General features: G+C 44.5%; 1 protein-coding gene across 1 annotated transcript in view; it reads right to left on the bottom strand.

Annotated features, from left to right (window-relative positions):
- Positions 1-374: 374 nt before the first annotated feature.
- The window catches only part of pitpnm2 (phosphatidylinositol transfer protein, membrane-associated 2), a 62,106-nt gene continuing 44,645 nt past the window's right edge, over positions 375-17,835 (bottom strand). Inside the window, exons 15-26 of the mRNA XM_078162253.1 lie at positions 14,547-14,722; positions 10,862-11,032; positions 10,630-10,761; positions 8,651-8,812; positions 7,682-7,830; positions 7,334-7,450; positions 5,814-5,930; positions 5,564-5,712; positions 5,327-5,476; positions 1,898-2,081; positions 1,686-1,814; positions 375-853 (exon numbers count right to left, since the gene is read on the bottom strand). Of these exons, the coding sequence (XP_078018379.1) occupies positions 485-853; positions 1,686-1,814; positions 1,898-2,081; positions 5,327-5,476; positions 5,564-5,712; positions 5,814-5,930; positions 7,334-7,450; positions 7,682-7,830; positions 8,651-8,812; positions 10,630-10,761; positions 10,862-11,032; positions 14,547-14,722 (2,005 nt within the window). The 3' untranslated portion in view covers positions 375-484. The remainder of the gene's footprint in view (positions 854-1,685; positions 1,815-1,897; positions 2,082-5,326; positions 5,477-5,563; positions 5,713-5,813; positions 5,931-7,333; positions 7,451-7,681; positions 7,831-8,650; positions 8,813-10,629; positions 10,762-10,861; positions 11,033-14,546; positions 14,723-17,835) is intronic.

Below are 17,835 nucleotides of genomic sequence, written 5' to 3' on the forward strand. Positions count from 1 at the left end.
CAGAAGTGAAAGTTATGGGCTCCTTGCCATGGCTCAGACCCGTGTTTGAAGATGAATCTGGCTCTGCAGTTTGTCCTGAGCTCATGAGAGTGTGAATGCTTGGACAGTCTTTACGAGTGTGTGTGCGGTAAAAGGGGAGGAGGGGTCCCGTTATACGAGATTAGTTTAAGGCTTACAATATTTCATTTAATCCTTTCTTGTCTTTTTTTTTTTTGAATAGTAAGTGATGTATCCTATAAAAGTATTACTGTAAAAGAGTCATGCTACAGAATTGTCTTTTGTTCGCTGGATCCCACTGGGCCTGATTAGTCCACTCCTCCCGGACAGATCCTTCTCTATCTCTATAAAGCTGTTACCCTCACTTATCTCTTTAATTTCTAAAATACAAACCCTCCATCCGCTCCATCTTCTTCTCTCTGTGTCTGCTCCAGAGATCATGGTGGCTCAGGCCGGGTCCTTTCACACCACAGCTCCTCACTGAACCTTATTTAGGGCCCAGTAACCCACTGCTGCCCTCCTTGGTGCTGCCGGTGCGACCCCAGCACCCTGCAGCTATACTCATGCTCCTCTGGGTGGCCGGCACGACCCCTCGATCCCGCTCCACCTCGCACTGGCTCAGGGTTCGCTCGGTCCGCCCCGGCTGGTTGGGAGAGGCCGACCCCGCCCCGCCGGGCTGCTTGGAGGAAATGGTGCGAAAGATGTGATTGCGCTTGCGAAGGAAGTCTCCGCCGGCTGCACCCAGCCCGAAGCTGCCCTTGCGGAGGACCATGCGGGTGCTGGCGGACTTGGCGGGACGAGACCTCTGGTTGTACTCCAGCTGGGAGAGGTGGGAAGCGTAGCCGTCTGGAATGAACTGGAAGAGACAGACAGGCAAATTTCTACCACATGCCACTGCACCAAAATCTGCTCTACAATGTCACGCTATAAAGTTTCTTTGAATATTTAGCAGTTACTTTTCAAAATAAAAGGAAACTATGGCAATTTAAAAGCTGGTTACTCCGGTTATTTCCTCCAAAAACAGCGATGAAGAACACCAGGAGCAAATGCCAGGAGTTGAGTTTTCATTAAAGCAAAATTATGACCAGTGTTTTAACCGCATGCCAAATTAATCGCAGCACACAAGGCCAAACTGCCTCCTAAATTACCATGTGAGCGGCTGCAGACGAGCACTGTAGCATTTAAAAAGCCATTTTTGAACAGTGTTTGCTGCACATAAACACACCAGGACCGCATAACGTCACTTCCAGCAAAGCTCTGGTCTACCTCAGCTTAACACACAAGAACACAGACTCCTTCAGCACATTGTTCACTACTGAGCCTGCTCAGCTCTGTGCGTGTGTGTGTGTGTGTATGTGTGTTGATGAAACAGAAAAGCAGAGGATATTAATCATCGTGGGAAACTTTTAGCTGCTCCTTGAAAGTCGGAGATTGGAATCATGAGTTGGAGACCCCTCAGTCGACTGAGATCGCTAGTCACTGTGCTGTGCAGTACACTTCTGGGTATGTTTTGGTCCCCACAATTTGCTGCCAAGTGAGAAACTTGCACCTTGAGGCTCCAAGATAACATTATCTTCTCCCCTCTGCTCAGAGGAGGTGAATTTACAGCTCACAGATACTTAACACAACACAGTCTCTGGGTGTAATTCAGTAGATTAATGCCTTTGCTCTCAGGATTTATTCCGTACCTGACACTGGTTCTGCATCTTCTTCGTGGGTCTTCCCACTATGTAGATATGTGACGGAGGCAGGCCGATCGACGTGTACACAGAGATGTCCTTGGTGGAGCCGTAGGCTGCAAAGATCCTCATGTGGGCCTGATCAGAGACAGAAGACGGCTGTTAGAGACTTCAAGGATTTTATGATAACGCTGCCTCAAACTCACAGCGGCCTTCCTCACCTCGTTGATGAGGCATTTGAGGAAGTTGGCCTTGTGCCGGAGCGGGTCGTGAACCAGCCCGTCACAGAACGAGACGACGCCGTGGGGGAAGTTATGCTGAGAGAGCCAGGCCACCACACGCTGCTTCTGCATGTCAGGGCGACCCGTTACGTATACTATCAGGTAGCCCAGGTCCTGCCAGTATCTGCAAAAAAACAATACAACAGAGCACAGCGTTAATTCAGGCAGATGAAGCCTGATATTCACTCTCATTAGCTGTTTTAGTCTTAACTTTGTGTGTGTGTGTGTGTGTGTGTGTGTCTGTATTTAGACACGACTAACAAATGTGAAGAAATTTTGTTGTGTTACAGCCTTTGGCCTCAGTCAGTAAAGGAAATGGATGATAGTTATGGTCAAGGTAACAGTCAGGTCAGCAGGAGGCCTAAAAGAGGCCTTGAGGTCAGCCTACTTGACCTCAGTTATGACCGCAGTCTATCTTTGGTCTCCTAGTTGTGGCAGACGGAGTACAGCTGCCCAGATAAGGGTGCCTAGCCGGCTCCGTTGCCATAGCTCCCAAGGTCAAGGGGAAGGGAGACTGTCCTGTGCCCCAGGCTACAGACGAGAGTCTCTTTTTAGACATGTGCATTTTGTAACAAACAGTCGAGGTGATTTAGTGCGAGCCAGGTGAGCGTGCTTGTTGTTTAAAGGTAGTAAGCAATAGAAACTTCACACAGCCATAGATCAGGACAGAATAACCTTATTTGGGAACATGAAGTGACTCGCAAGGGAGTACTGTTTGGGTTAAATGCAAGAACTGGGCGAGGACACCCTCAGAATCTGTGTTACACTCTGTATGTTGAGCTGTGATTCTCCTCCATCGAGTCTTCATTAAATATTGTGTGTGACCCATCAAAGTCTTCTTCAGCACCTAAATCATCAGCTTGTAAATTTCTTGAACAACATGTGGAAGCACTGGATGCATATTTATGATTTATCACAATCAGATCATTTATATTCTGTCTAATATAGCCTTGCAATTGCTCAAAATAGATTCTCAGTGTGCCAGATTTGCTCGCGGAAAAAGGCAAGACACTGAAACTGTCGCTGCAGATTGCGAGCTGGCTGTAAAACGTGAGGCCGCAGCATGTCCTGTGTGACCAGACCAGCTGACTCACAGGGGGCAGAAAGGCAGCGGGCAGTGCTCCACCGAAAATTGCCGTGCTTCATGGTGCTTCTGTGTCCAAAGTGAACCCAGCGTAACTGTGTCTATCTGGTGTTTGGTGATGAGCACATAGTGTACACGCTGCACACAGGAAGAAATACAAAGGAACAGATACACAGTCATGCATATATGTATATGACGCTCTGCAAGCTGAGTCTACAGATGGAGAAAGTCTCGTACCGGTGCCTAAAACAGGGTGTCTGGTAGAGATGAATGACTACAAGCCGGTGGCTCTGATGTCACACATTATGAAAACCCTAGAGCGACTGCTTCTCCATCACATAAGACCACAGGTGGCACAGGAACAAGAACCTCTTCAGTTTGCCTACCTAGATGTGCCTGATTCCTATGTGAGGGTTATGTTTTTCGATTTTTCAAGTGCATTTAACACCATTCAGCCCCCCATACTGAGAGGCAAGCTCAGAGGGATGGGGGTGGCGCCCTCCTTGACTTCCTGGATCATGGACTACTTAATAGCAACGACGCACTTTGTCAGGTTTTGGCTCCGTTCCTGTTCAGGCTGTACACATGTGACTTTAAATACTCTGAGTCCGGCCACATTCAGAAGTATTCAGATGATACACCTGTTGTGGACAGGAGGGGGAGTACAGGGACCTGGCGGAGGCCTTCAGTGACTGGAGAAATACGAACTGCCTCCTCCTGAGCATCACCAAGACTAAGGAGATGGTGGTAGACTTCCCTGCCAGGTAGTCTCGCCACCAGACAATCAGAGATCTCCGCCTTCTGATAGTCTGGGGACACTCCTTTCTAAAGTGTGTTTAACACACCGGCGAAAACGGCCGGCAACAAAGCAACGCCTCTTGCATTTTTGAAAAGGACACGCCTTCTCGGAAATGTGCGCTCCCCCTTTTTTCGTCCGCAAGGAAACAAACACACAGAGCTTGAAAATGGATGCCGAGAGATTTAACTCTGTTTTATCAAACGTGTGCTCATCCGTGAAGAAAATATTTTTTCCAGTGGATGTCTGAGTTACAACATGATTGAGCTAACTGGAGTAGTTTCATGTCGTATCTGACAACAGGAGGCTTTTAACAGATGACGTCCTGATGTTAGCTTTGCTGCTGCTGTTAGCTGTCCCTGTCAGCTGCAGCCACTGATGCTTTCTAGACATTGTGATTTCCCAAAACTGAATAAATACCACACATAGCAACACAAAACTGCTTTGCTAGCTCAATCATGTTGTAACTAAGATATCCGCTGGAAAAGATATTTTTTTCACGGACCGTATAATGAGTTATTACCTATTACAGACACCGCTAACGGCTAACAGGGCTAACAGCTAACGGTTAGCCCAGCTAAACGTGCACACAGAAATAGTAATGTTTGTTCAATCATTGTGTTTATAGACTTTACAAACATCGGATTAGTCTAAACGGTGATACAGTGATGTGAAAAATGTGATATATAGGCTATATATATAGCTAAAAGCTCTGCTGGTTTTCTACCCGGACTATAGAGGGAATCGCCTTGTTGTTTACAAGGTGATTCCCTCTATAGTCCGGACGGACGGATGAGTCATGGCCTTGTAAAAGATTATGTTTGTTTCTTTTAGTTGGTGAGAATGTGTCGCCGCAAACGCGACAAACATCCACTAACTTTGACGGCGTTTTCTGCGAGCACGGCTGAGCCATTTTGTACCGCTACACGTGTTTCTAGTGGGACTATGTTTACGAGCACAAGAGTTCAGCGAGCCACCGAAGGACCGCCCTGCGGATTTACTATTGGTTCTGCAACGTAGGGAGTTTTTTAAAACTCTGAAATTGTATCCGCCCATCTAAACACAAAATCAGGGAGAAAGACATCAGTCTTTAGTTAAGCAAAGCGTCTAAAGACTGACTTGTGAGTCTACTGCCAGGCAACTGAGGTTGTGCATTCCTATAAATGCTAGTCCTGGACAGCAAACTGGACTGGTGTGTGAATACGGATGCTCTGTACAAGAAGGGACAGAGCCGCCTATTCTTCCTCAGGAGGCTCAGACCTTTTGGTGTCGACAAGGATTTGCTGGTATATTGCCTCTCTTATTTATGCATGTTTGTTTATTGCCTGAAATCGTTGTGTTAGATCTATACTATATGTATACAGACACACAAAAATATGTACAATATGGGTGTAATATGCAGGTATTAAATGCTTCAGTGTACATAATACTTGTACCAAGATAACTTGTGTGTTTCTATATATATTACTGCAGAACAAATAGTCCTTACCTCACCACGTCCACAGCTCCAGCTCGAACCTTTGGATCGCTGCCCATTATAGACACACTGGCAGCAAACGACCCGTCAATACTGAACACAACAAACTCTGTTCCTCGTGGTACAATAGACAGATAGCTGTCTGCAACTGTGTGGTCACCCCTGTGAGAGAAGAAACACGGAGGTTACTGTGCAAAGAGGAGATTTACAGGTACGTTTTAAAAGTGAAATAACAATGACTCAACACACCTGACCACCATCTTGACAGGATACACCCCGATGCCCAGCCTTCTGCTCTCTGGGATTACATAAGAGACGCGTCCGCTGCTGTTGGTGAGCTCTGTGTTAAAGTACACCCACTCTCCAGAGGGAGGCTGGGTCATGATGTGGATGTCGATCTGCAGGAAGCGACACAGAGATCTTTTCAATATGTGCGACCTCAATGACACAGACGGTGACACCGTTACATAACGCCACAGCTGAATGGTCGTCGTTATACCTTCTCTCCAGTGAGGGTGACCATGTCCAGAGGGCCGTACATGAAACGTCCCATCACCATCTGAACTCCGTCCTCTGTGAACACGGCATCGTTCACTCGGTGGTTTGCTGTCACGTTCTGACACACAGAGGAGGACGAAAATAAGAAAACAGTCCTCTTCTTTTCAGTTGTTGTCATGTAACATTTGCTGTGATGAGTTAACAGGTGTCATTTTCAATCACTTTTACAGTTTCATTCTCTAAAATCTCTCTAAGCAGAATCTTCTCACTGTGCAGCTGCCAAAATCCATCTGAGAGAAGCTCTCAATCGATCCAAATGTTAATTAATCTCAGTGATTAAGAAGCTAGTGATTTTTCTGCCCTACCCCCGTCTGTAATGGCATAGAAAGTACTGAGATCCTTTACTTAAACATTCATTTATTTATGGCGTGCCGCCACATTACCAGCATTTGCAGCCACATTTAGATTTGTTTTTTTGGAGCTGGATTTCTTTCTCTTCCTTTCATGCAGCAGAGTGCCACATGTGGTGAAAGAGAAATTTAACCATTAATTAACTCATATGGTTTTAGGGTGCTTTCACACCTGCCCTGATTGGTTCAGTTCAATCAAACTCAAGTTCGTTTGCCCCCTCAGTGTGGTTCATTTGGGCAGGTGTGAACACAGCAATCACACTCAGGTGTGAACACACCAAAACAACCAGACTGAGACCTTCTTGAAGAGGTGGTCTCAGTCCGGTTCCAAAGGAACTCTGGTGCGGTTGGTTTGTGGTGAGAAGGTGTTCCGACCTGGATGTGAAGCAACTGCAGTCACATGACACATTGTTTGGGTTAAACATGAGCATGTTACAGTCCTGGAGGATTATTAATGTGCACCTCCTCCTGTACTGCCTTAATATGCACATTCAGCACATCCAATGCATCAAAACATTGTTTTCTAGTTGGAGCCGCGCCTCGTTTTCAAACTGTATGCTTTGACTAAAATGAACAATGACAGCAATATAGTCCACGATGAGCAGCGCTAAAATCAACCTGCGTAGTTGTCCCTCCATTGTGACATTAGAAAGTGTCACATTTATCTTGCAAGTGTACTCTTCTTCAACGTTTGCTTTACTTCCTGGATTTTTCCCACATGGAAATTCTGACCAATCAAGAGCAGCTTTCTCACACAAGGCATTTGATCTGGTCCTCTTGTAAATGCTGCCGTGAGAACACCAACCAACTCTAGGCAATTATACAACTTTGGAACAACATGAGTCCTTGAAACCACTGTGGTCCATCGTGGTCGAACCAGGTGCTTCTGCAGAAGCTGCTCCTCTGAGCAATCAAGTGTTCTGACCCAGATTGATCACAAAGCAACAACAATGTAGAGACTCGTACAGAAGTAATCCCAAAGAAAGTATTGTGGATGCTGACTAAACCACAATGAGTAAACCGGTGTTTCAAAATTAAAAGGTTCTGCATTTCCTTTCGGTCCAAAACACGTTCTGTAGTGAATGCAGTAAAAAACAAAGAGAGCTCTTACCCTGATTTTAACATGAGTCCTCTTGCGGAGCCACTTCTCTCGAGGTTTGGATGGAGTGAATTCAGACACTTCTTTACCATCTAGCTCCAAAATACTGGAGTTCTCGTGTCTCATCACCTGGGGAGGATAATTCATTTTAACCCCCTAAAAACTTTTTTTAAATTTCCAGGGTGGAGGCACTTCAGCCAAAACTGTACACAGCCCAGAAACTTTTTAGTCTCTCCCTGTTTGACACCAAACCAAGGTGGTCTCTGACCAAAGTGGAGGATCCTCATCATAAACACACACTTTCAATTTAAAGATACAATGAAATAAAATCATTAATATTAATAGAAAGACTGTACGAACCTGTCTGAGTAAGAAGGACACGACGTCTGTGGACTCCCAGTAGGAGGCGTGGAAGAGATGAGGCAAAGCGACTGTGGGAAACGCTGTCAGGGCATCGGGGCAGTACAGGGCGAAGTCCATCCTCTTACTGCCCCACCACCGAGAAGCAACTACAGCCGGGATGGAACAAAGAGAGACAGAGTGAGGTCAGGTATCAGTGCATTTGCTATCTTTATTCCTTGTCTTTGTTTGTGGTGTGTGTGTGTGTGTGTGTGTGTCTACATCCTGCTCATGTAGAGATGTAAAGTTTAGGTTTATCGGAAACTGGAGGAAGTTAAAGATAGTTTCAAGGGTTGCACTAGGAGGCACTAGACTCCAAACTACGGATAAAACGGACAGTGAGGAGTTGTAAAAAGGTTTTAAAAAGCACACAGCCGAGGAAACAACAGCTCAGACTCTGTAAGAACCTCGTCACAGTTTTTTTCTTGTGGTCTTGACAAAAAAAAACAACACAGAAGTGGTTCTCATGAAACTGAGCTGAAGAGTGTTTTTGGAAACAGGACTACTGAGGAGGAGGAAGGAAAGAGCACAGGCAATGAGGATGGATCCTAGCATCCTTCCCTCAGGTTACCCAGGGTACCTTGCTCTATGTTCTTCAGCACCCGCGGTGACGGGGGGACTGAGCTGATGTCTGAGATGTCAGACGTGACATCAGTGAGGTCAGAGCTAATGTCCGAGCTCTGCTCAGAATCCATGCCGTTGGGTTTCGGGAAAACCCGACGGATTGTCTTTCCCGAGCGCAGTGACGGGCTCCGAGAGGCCAACTTATTGTAGGGCAGAGCCAGCTGGGACAGCAGGCGGGACCTTTTACTGTGGCTGACTCCACGTTTGTGTGCTGAGTGGACGTTTGGAGGGAGGAGATGAGAATGTCAACATGTACACTGTCACCCAAACTTGGTGTCACACACTCGAGATCAGAGGTCAACTCACTGGTGGCGATGTTGGAGGCGGTGTAGGAGTCAGCTAAGCCTGACACCTGGCTGGCTATGCTGACCTCGCTGGCCCGGCGGGTGCAGCGGAGGTGAGGGACCCCTGGAGACGTGGACGATGGGTGCGGGCTGTCCACAAAAATATGTGAGTGAGAAGATTCCGCTGCAGAGAAAGACGAGAAGAGTTAAAGTCTTCACTGCAGAGATAAACAAGAAATATTCCAGTTAAAAAAATATGATTTGGGATTTATTTCCAGAGCTCTTTCATGGCCAGGTGCTGAACACAAAGCCTGTAACTGTGATTTCTGCCTGTGAATCACTACCTTGATCATAAAGACACACCTGAGTCGCTATGATTCCTTTGAAGCTGACGAGCAGCCAATGTCTTGATGTAATAAAGTAAAACTTTTAATGAGAGCTGCTAACAGAGCTGAGCATCAGCAGAATAATTGCTGAGATCTGCAAACATGACAGATGCTACAACACAGTCTGACACTTGCAGTCAGCGAGGTTGTAAACAAGAGTTTATTTGGAGGTAAAACTGAAAGTACGTGTACCTGGACTGTCCACAATAATCCCTAACTGGGCAGGAAAAATTATGTTTGCACAGAAGTATGTTAAACTGGAAGTTTGGGTAATAATTTTAATATCTGAGTAGCTCACCTGGTAGAGCAGGCTCCCCATGTGCAAAGGATACGTCCTTGCAGGTTTGATTCCAACCTGCAGCCCTTTCTGAATGTCATCCCCTCTCTTTCCCCCTTCCAACTGTTACTGTCCTCTCAAATAAAGGCCAAAAAGCCAAAAAAATAATTTTACTATTTGCCTTGATGTCGCAACATTTGATTGATATATTTGTTTAACATCTGATCGTCTCACTGTTTGAGTTTTGCCTTTGTCAAACAAGTTTGACATTATTTTAATACACTTACTAGTGGGGTTTTTTTTGCCAAGAGCTACGTGAGAAGATTGATACTAGTGGACTGCATTGGGATTATCCCTTTGGAACGAACACAAATCTTGTGGGAACAGGCAGTTTTATTTTTACTGCGGGCGGGAGCAGGTGATCAAAAAAATGTGTGGGACCCAGAGATTAATTAACATGAACGATGGAGACGTCAACAAGTGAAATGGAGAATAAGATAAAGGACATTAAGTACAGTAAGTCGGACATTTGGAGGAATTTCTCAGGAATATTACAGATAATAATGATAACACTGAATCCCACAGAGACACTAGAATAAGTGTAATTATAAATGTTATGCAGTAGAAGGTAATTTTGCTATTTATAACCAACAAGTATGCTTATATATTTAATTCCACAGTAATATATTGTGTTCTCCCTGAGGGACGAAGACTCAGTCTATTCATAATTAATTGTGCAGGCATGTATGGTCAGAATATTAGTGGGTGCAGGCAGGTGCTGACACACACCCTGTGGGAATATATAACACACTCTGAGGGAGCAGGAGGTTAGAAATCCAGCGCGGGTGAGCAGGAACAGGATTAAGAAAACAGTCCTGTGTAGGGCTCTAATTGATACCACACTCACATCTGTGCGATAAACATGAAGCTACAGCCAGCAGCTGGTTAGCTTAGCTTAGCATAAGACTGGACACAGGGGGGAACTGCTAACCTTTTCCCCAAAGCTAACAAAGTAAATGTTACTGTTGTTTTTTTAATCGAAATGAAAGTAGAAACACCACATCGTGGTTTGACTGGTTATAGACGGGACTATTTTTGACTGTGTGCAGCGACCTCCTGGAGTCTTGCCACTAATTATCAAGCCTTACAGGTGTCATAGTACATAGGTGAGGGTATTTCTTTTACTTGGTAAGTGCAATCATATCATAACCGATATAAATGATGGCCAGAAACAATAGACTTTCCCTTTAAAACTAAGGCACCATCAGAAAAACAAACACAAGAGAAAAGAGAAGGAGAGAGCAGCAGGATCGACAGACAAAGCTAACTGATGCTCACTCTCTGTGTGGAGCTGCCAGTTGAGGACAGGTACAGGGATGGAGGTCTCGTTGACGGTGCTGTCCGGACAGCGGTGGGAAGCTGCACCAGCTGACTCCATCAGAAGCTGAGGGTTACTCTGCACTGTGTCAACTAGAGAAGAAGAAGAAGAAAGAGATACAACAAAGAGTCATCTACATGTAGGACAGCAGTGCAGTGAAATGATTCATGATACACTGTATGTTTGACCGACCCAGGAGAGCAGAGTGTCCGTCACCCAGAGGAAAGCGCTGGTAACGGGGGACGCTAAAGGGAGGCAGCAGGTAGAACCGTTTGTCCAGGAGGGGCTCGAGGCGGGAGGCCGAGGGGTCGGCTGGATGGAACAGGTTGTAAACCTGCTGACAGGCCGGACGCAGAGCTGACACTGGAGAGGGGGAAGACACACAAGGAGAGTTAGACCCCGAGCAGACAGAGCAATTTTTCTCGTCTTTTTTTTTTGTTAGTCAAGTACCAAATCACCTTAAAGTATCAGTGTGTAAGATTTAGGAGACTTTAGTGGTGTTTATTGGTGAGGACTGCAGATTGCAACCAGTTGAAACTTCTCCTGGTTAGAATTCCTTCAGTGTTTATTGTTCAGGAGGTTTTTAACCGTGAGCTGAATTATCCACTGAGGTCTCTTCCTCTCCAAAACAAACACACCAGGTGATTAAAACTGATAGAGACACTGAATAAAGCAGTTTCACATTACAAATCAGTGTATATTTGACGCTGTTGGGCAGAAGGGCAGCTCGCCCACCGCAAGCTATTGTGTGCTAACCTTTTTTCTGATCCAGATGTTCAGGAGGTTTTTACCAGAAAACAAATTATCCACAGAGGTCTCTTCCTCTTAAAAACAAATAGGCGCAGAAATTTAAAACGATAAAAACACTAAATAAAACAGTTCCACATTCCAAATCCGTTTTTTCCCGATGCTGCTTGTTGGAGATGAGCTACTAACTACAGCGGCCTGAGCGAAATGGCAAATGTCCCTCTCTAGAGCCAGTGTTTGGTTTGTCCGGTCAGGGCTACTGTAGAAACATGGCGGTGCAACATAGTTATCTCTGTAGACGAGGACATGCTCCCTATGTAGATATAAACAACTCACTCTAAGGTAACGAAAATACAACGATTCTTGGTGATTACACACTAAAGAAAACAGACTTATTATATTCCATTTCTGCTAATATATCCCCTAATCCTACACACTGGACCTTTAACTGTGATGTCATTGTGAAGTAAACCCAGCTCTACCTTGAAATCTGCATTTAAAGAATGAACCAGCAAAGGGCACTTGTTCTGGCTCTGACTGAGGGTAAGAGGCTGTTCCCATACAGCACATTGGTCACAGAAAAACAGAGAGATGTGTGGGCACATGAGACCCTCAGAAAGAGGAGGAATCATGGAGAGTACCACAAGCTGTTCCAGGGGTTTCACCTAGATGATGGTTGGTTCAGTGCTTATTTTAGGATGAACTGGGGACAGTTCGACAGTTTGGTGTGAGTCATCTGGCCTAATTACAGCTGGTAAAATGTTAGAAAGTAGTTGAGGCTGCAGTTTGTTCAGAAATGTCTTGCAGTGTGCCATGGGCGATGCTAAAGAGAGCTAGCTTATCATAAATCATGTAGGCTAACACTTGTCACTGCCTCTTAATTCATCTGTCAATAAAAAAAATCTGCTCTAAGTTAATGTTTTTTCAACTCGAGGCGTTCAGGCCACTCCTGCAAAAACACAAGGTGCATGACGAGAAAAAACGTGAAGCACTCAGCAACGCGAAGGCAGCAGGCAAAATGCTTCAATCTCATTGAAAACAATTACAAAAAGCTACTTAAAGGTGCTGATTGGGCGTTAAAGAGAGATTTAAAGAAAGAGAAAACTGTGAGATGAGACATGAAACTACACTGAACAAAAATATAAACCCAACACTTTTGTTTTTGCTCCCATTTTTCATGAGCTGAACTCAAAGATCTAAAACATTTTCTATACACACAAAAGACCATTTCCTCACAAATAGTGTTCACAAATCTGTCTAAATCTGTGTTAGTGAGCACTTCTCCTTTGCTGAGATAATCCATCCCACCTCACAGGTGTGGCGTATCAAGATGCTGATTAGACAGCATGATTATTGCACAGGTGTGCCTTAGGCTGGCCACAATGAAAGGCCACTCTGAAATGTTCAGTTTTATCACACAGCACAATGCCACAGATGTCGCAAGTTTTGAGGGAGCGTGCAATTGGCATGCTGACTGCAGGAATGTCCACCAGAGCTGTTGCCTGTGAATTGAATGTTCATCATCAAGATTGTCTGAGACCAGCCACCCGGACAGCTGCTGCAACAATCGGTTTGCATAACCAAAGAATTTCTGCACAAACTGTCAGAAACCGTCTCAGGGAAGCTCATCTGCATGCTCGTCGTCCGATCTTGGAGGTGAACATGCTGGATGTGGAGGTCCTGGGCTGGTTTGGTTACACGTGGTCTGCGGTTGTGAGGCCGGTTGGATGTACTGCCAAATTGTCTGAAACGCCTTTGGAGAAGGCTTATGGTAGAGAAATGAACATTCAATTCACAGGCAACAGCTCTGGTGGACATTCCTGCAGTCAGCATGCCAATTGCACGCTCCCTCAAAACTTGCGACATCTGTGGCATTGTGCTGTGTGATAAAACTGAACATTTCAGAGTGGCCTTTTATTGTGGCTAGCCTAAGGCACACCTGTGCAATATTCATGCTGTCTAATCAGCATCTTGATATGCCACACCTGTGAGGTGGGATGGATTATCTCGGCAAAGGAGAAGTGCTCACTAACACAGATTTAGACAGATTTGTGAACAATATTTGTGAGGAAATGGTCTTTTGTGTGTATAGAAAATGTTTTAGATCTTTGAGTTCAACTCATGAAAAATGGGAGCAAAAACGTAAAAGAACAAAAAAGTGTTGCGTTTATATTTTTGTTCAGTATACTTATGAAGAGCCAACCAAGCCAATTTTAGTTATCTGTCACACCTGTAACCACGCCCAGCGGTGATGTCACGACGCACTGAGGCATCCTGGAGTACATGTCTACATCACTGAACTGGTGCGTACGTAAAAACAAGTTCTAGGCTGCTGCTGAGTTGATGTTTTAAGGAATTATTTATGCCACTCTCCTATTTGTGCAGTACATATAAATTCATAGCCAGACGACTAGCTTAGCTTAGCATAAAGACTGGGAACAGGTGGAAACAGCTAGCATGGCTCCAAAGGTTTAAAACAAATCTGGCGACCAGCACCCATAAAGCTGACTAAGAAATAATAAGGTCCAGCTATAAACATCGTGAATAACTTATCAAGAAGCTGCTCCACCTACACCTTATCAGTCTCAAAGCTTTTTGTTGTTCTGTTTCCATCAGCATTGTTTTGTTTTGTTGGGTGTAATTGCCTCTCTATGGTTTGGCAAAACATCAGTTATCTATATACCAAAATAAACCTAAATGGATCCAAACAGGCTGAAGGAAAAATGGCTGAGAAAACTCGGAAATGAAAAGAGAAACATGACTTTAATCATATTACATGTTACGATGCCAGATGTTAACCCACCAGCTGCAGGTCAGTAAGCTCTCTCTTTCAAACCCCACAGGACACACAACACAGTCAGATACGCAGCCAAGACTTTTTCAGCCTCTGAGATCAGAAACATGACCTCCGACCCCTGACACCTGCTTTCCAGCTGCTGGACACAACTATCTCACACAGGAAAAAACATCAGAGGCTACAAATAACCACTTCCTGCTTTCATCTGGCGTCACATTATCAGGAGAGACCTTTTTGTTTTTAAATGTGCACCTTAACAGATGCACGAGGAACGTCTTAATGAACGACACTAAAACAAAAGGTGCACAAAAAAAAGGAGAAAACCTTCCTCACCATCCAACGAGGGCACCACAGTCTTCCTCAGAGCGAGCACCAGCCCCAGAGGAGAGCCGAACATGAAGAAGTCCGTCACCTCGAAGTCAAATTTTCCCAAAGAGCCTCCTTCAAGCATCGTGCTGCTGCTGGAGCGCCGCGATCCGGGCTCCCCGTGGAGCACGCTGGAGTGAAGACTGGAAACATTCATAGAGTGTGAATGAAACTACAACAAATATTCACTGACGACCAGTTTTCAGGAGTAAAACAAGAAAACTAAATAAAGAGTAACCTTGAAAGCGAAGGAACAAAGATGTGTACATTTTTCATCTCCAAATAAAAACTTAATAATGATGTGAAGCAGACGAATGAACTCATGACTGATTTAAGTTTTATTCAACCAGCTGCATGCATCTGCAGAACCTCACACACACTGTAGCTCCTGGTCATTAAGACAGTCCACCAAAATATCCCTCACTCAGAAGTTTATTTGAGGTCATCCCTCTGTTCTCCAGCTCAATATTCCTTTAACATAACACATAAGACACACTTTATAGAGCGTCTGCTGTGCAACAGGAGGCCCACTTTATATTATTCATCCGGCTTCTCTTACTGTATGATGATGAAAACTCTGTCTGTGTGTGTGTGTGTGTGTGTGTGTGTGTGTTTTTCTCCTCACTGACTTGGTCAATCCATGTGAAATTTGGCACAGTGGTAGAGGGTCATGGGAGGATGCCAATGAAGCAATATTACATCAATTGGCCAAAGGGGGGCGCTATAGCATCTGATTGAAATTGCAAACTTTGAATGGGCATATCTCATGCCCCGTATGTGGTAGAGACATGAAACTTTGCACAGAGATGCCTCTCCTCATGAGGAACACATTTGCCCCTCAAGAACCCATAACTTCCGCTTATATAGATTTTCCACCATTTTGAATTTTTTGAAAAACACTTCAAATGGATCTCTTCCTAGGAAGTTTGAGCGATCTGCATGAAACTGGGTGAACATAATCTAGGGACCAATATCTAAAGTTCCCTCTTGGCAAAAGTTGGAAAACTTACTAAAACTGAGCTTCTATAAGGCAATGAATATTGCGGAGGGCGTGGCTCATCACATAAAGGTGTATAACATCTCAAGGGTTTCACCCATCACCACGCAACTTTGTAGGCATATGACCACACATAATCTGAGGGGACCCCTCCATTATTGACCCCATCAAACAAAATGGGGGCGCTAGAGAGCTCATTTCTTATCTAGGCCTAACCGCCATATGGATTTTTACTAAACTTGGTAGATATGTAGAACAGGACGCCTCAAGGTGACTGGAGAAATTTAACTCTAATTGGCAACTGGGTGGCGCTATAACAACAGAAAAATGCTTCAAAATGGCTAAAATGCGACCGATCGCTGTGGCTCCCCCTGTGGACCAGTGTTGGGTGGCAATTTTTTCCTGTATTTGACAGGACAGTGAAGCATGACAGAAAGGATGGGAGAGAGAGAGAGCAAAGAACGAAGGCGATTTCAAGCCCCACTGCTGCAACAAGGGCTAGCCGCACCTTTCCCATGTGAACTACCCGTGCGCCCCACTTTTAAGTCAATACAACATATAAACACTTTAACTATCTGCCTTTCAACGTGCTACCTCAACTACTAATGTACAGTTTTAGCCCACTAACTATCCCACTATTGGCAATGGTACTACTGTACTTTCAATAAAGCAATCGTACTATCACATTCACAAACACTCTGTCTGAATACATTGCTCTTCTTAATGGGTTCAGTTGACTATTTAATCTGCAATTTCCTATGACCTGTATCCCAAACACACACCATGTGAAACTGTACATGGGTAACTGTGCACTCAATGGGTATGGACTAGTGAATTATAATTCTTAATCTTTCACTGCATTGTTTTGCCTGCTACTCATCCCGCAGCATTGCCAACACATTTGTAGAAATACATCAATATGTGCGGACTGACTGACCTTTGTTATGCTGCACCGGTAACAATAAATCACATGTTCGCCTCATCAGTGATGGATGAGGCTTCTGATATCTGGTCAAAAGGTGGAATAGGTGCGCTACCTGATCTCTACAGTGGAAACAGGATTGCCTCCTTTGTACACCTATTAAAGATATTTCTACAGGTATTTACAAATTAGAGGTTTCATGGCGTCTAACTCTGCCTGCCTGCAATTTAAGAAACAGCTTGGCAAAAAAATTATAGAGAGAATTTACTCCTCTTCAATATGCCTTAGGCACACTGTTGTTCAGTTTGAGATGGTGCATCGTCTTCATTGGACCAAAGACAGATTATCTAAGATTAAGACAGATGTCGACCCTACGTGTGATCGATCGAAGCTCCTGCCACATTGATACACATGTGTTGGTCATGTCCTAAGCTGTACAACTCTTGGCTAATCTATCTTTGAGACAGTCTCTAGAATTTGTGGGAAAAAAACAGACCCATTGATCACATTATTTGATGTGGTTCCAGTGGATGCCACACTCCCTGGGTGCTGTATAAATATGATGGCCTTTTGCTCTCTGTTGGCCAGGAGGCTCATTTTGTTCAATGGAAGGATGCTCTCTGCAGGAGTCAGGTTAATTTCCAGGGCTGGTACCTGCGGTTATTCCACAGGCTAGTTAATAACATGTCAGGCAGGAAATCCAAAGTGTGGGATCATTTTGAGAAGGTGAAGGACGAACCCAAGGTGATATGTAAACTCATCTTCATTGGTCGACTACAAACATGACGTATCATGTGAAACATGGAAGTAGCTACATGCCCATTAGCCCACAGCGTCATTAACAGGCGGCTCGCTCAGTGTGTGACGTGCACTTGGAGATAAAATATAGGCCTATATTAATGAAGGTTCATTAGTACGGTTTGTATTTCTCTGTAATGTAGCACAGTGTTAACAATGTTACTGATACTATTCTTTCTCACACCTTCAACTCAAACCACCAAAATATATCATTTAATCATTACATTCATATCAGAAACATGCAGGAGACTAGTCCACTGATGGACCCTGATGAGGACTGTTGGTCCACTAGGAAAATTCTGAGTTGGGGGGCAGCCCAACTTGATATAAACTAACATTGTTAGAGACTAGTAAAAGCCAGCTCTGCAGTTCAAACTTCAAAAGCACGAAGGGAGACGAATGTTTCAAATGCAGTTTGAATGGTAAAAATCCGTTGAGCCTCTGTGGAGATATCAACGTCTAAAGTCAAGAAAAATGTCTTGTCCATAAATCAGAGAGCATAGGAGGAACACATCATGATTTAACATCAGTGGGCTGTA

This window comes from Epinephelus lanceolatus, chromosome 19 (genome assembly GCF_041903045.1).
Source record: "Epinephelus lanceolatus isolate andai-2023 chromosome 19, ASM4190304v1, whole genome shotgun sequence".
NCBI lineage: Eukaryota > Metazoa > Chordata > Actinopteri > Perciformes > Serranidae > Epinephelus > Epinephelus lanceolatus.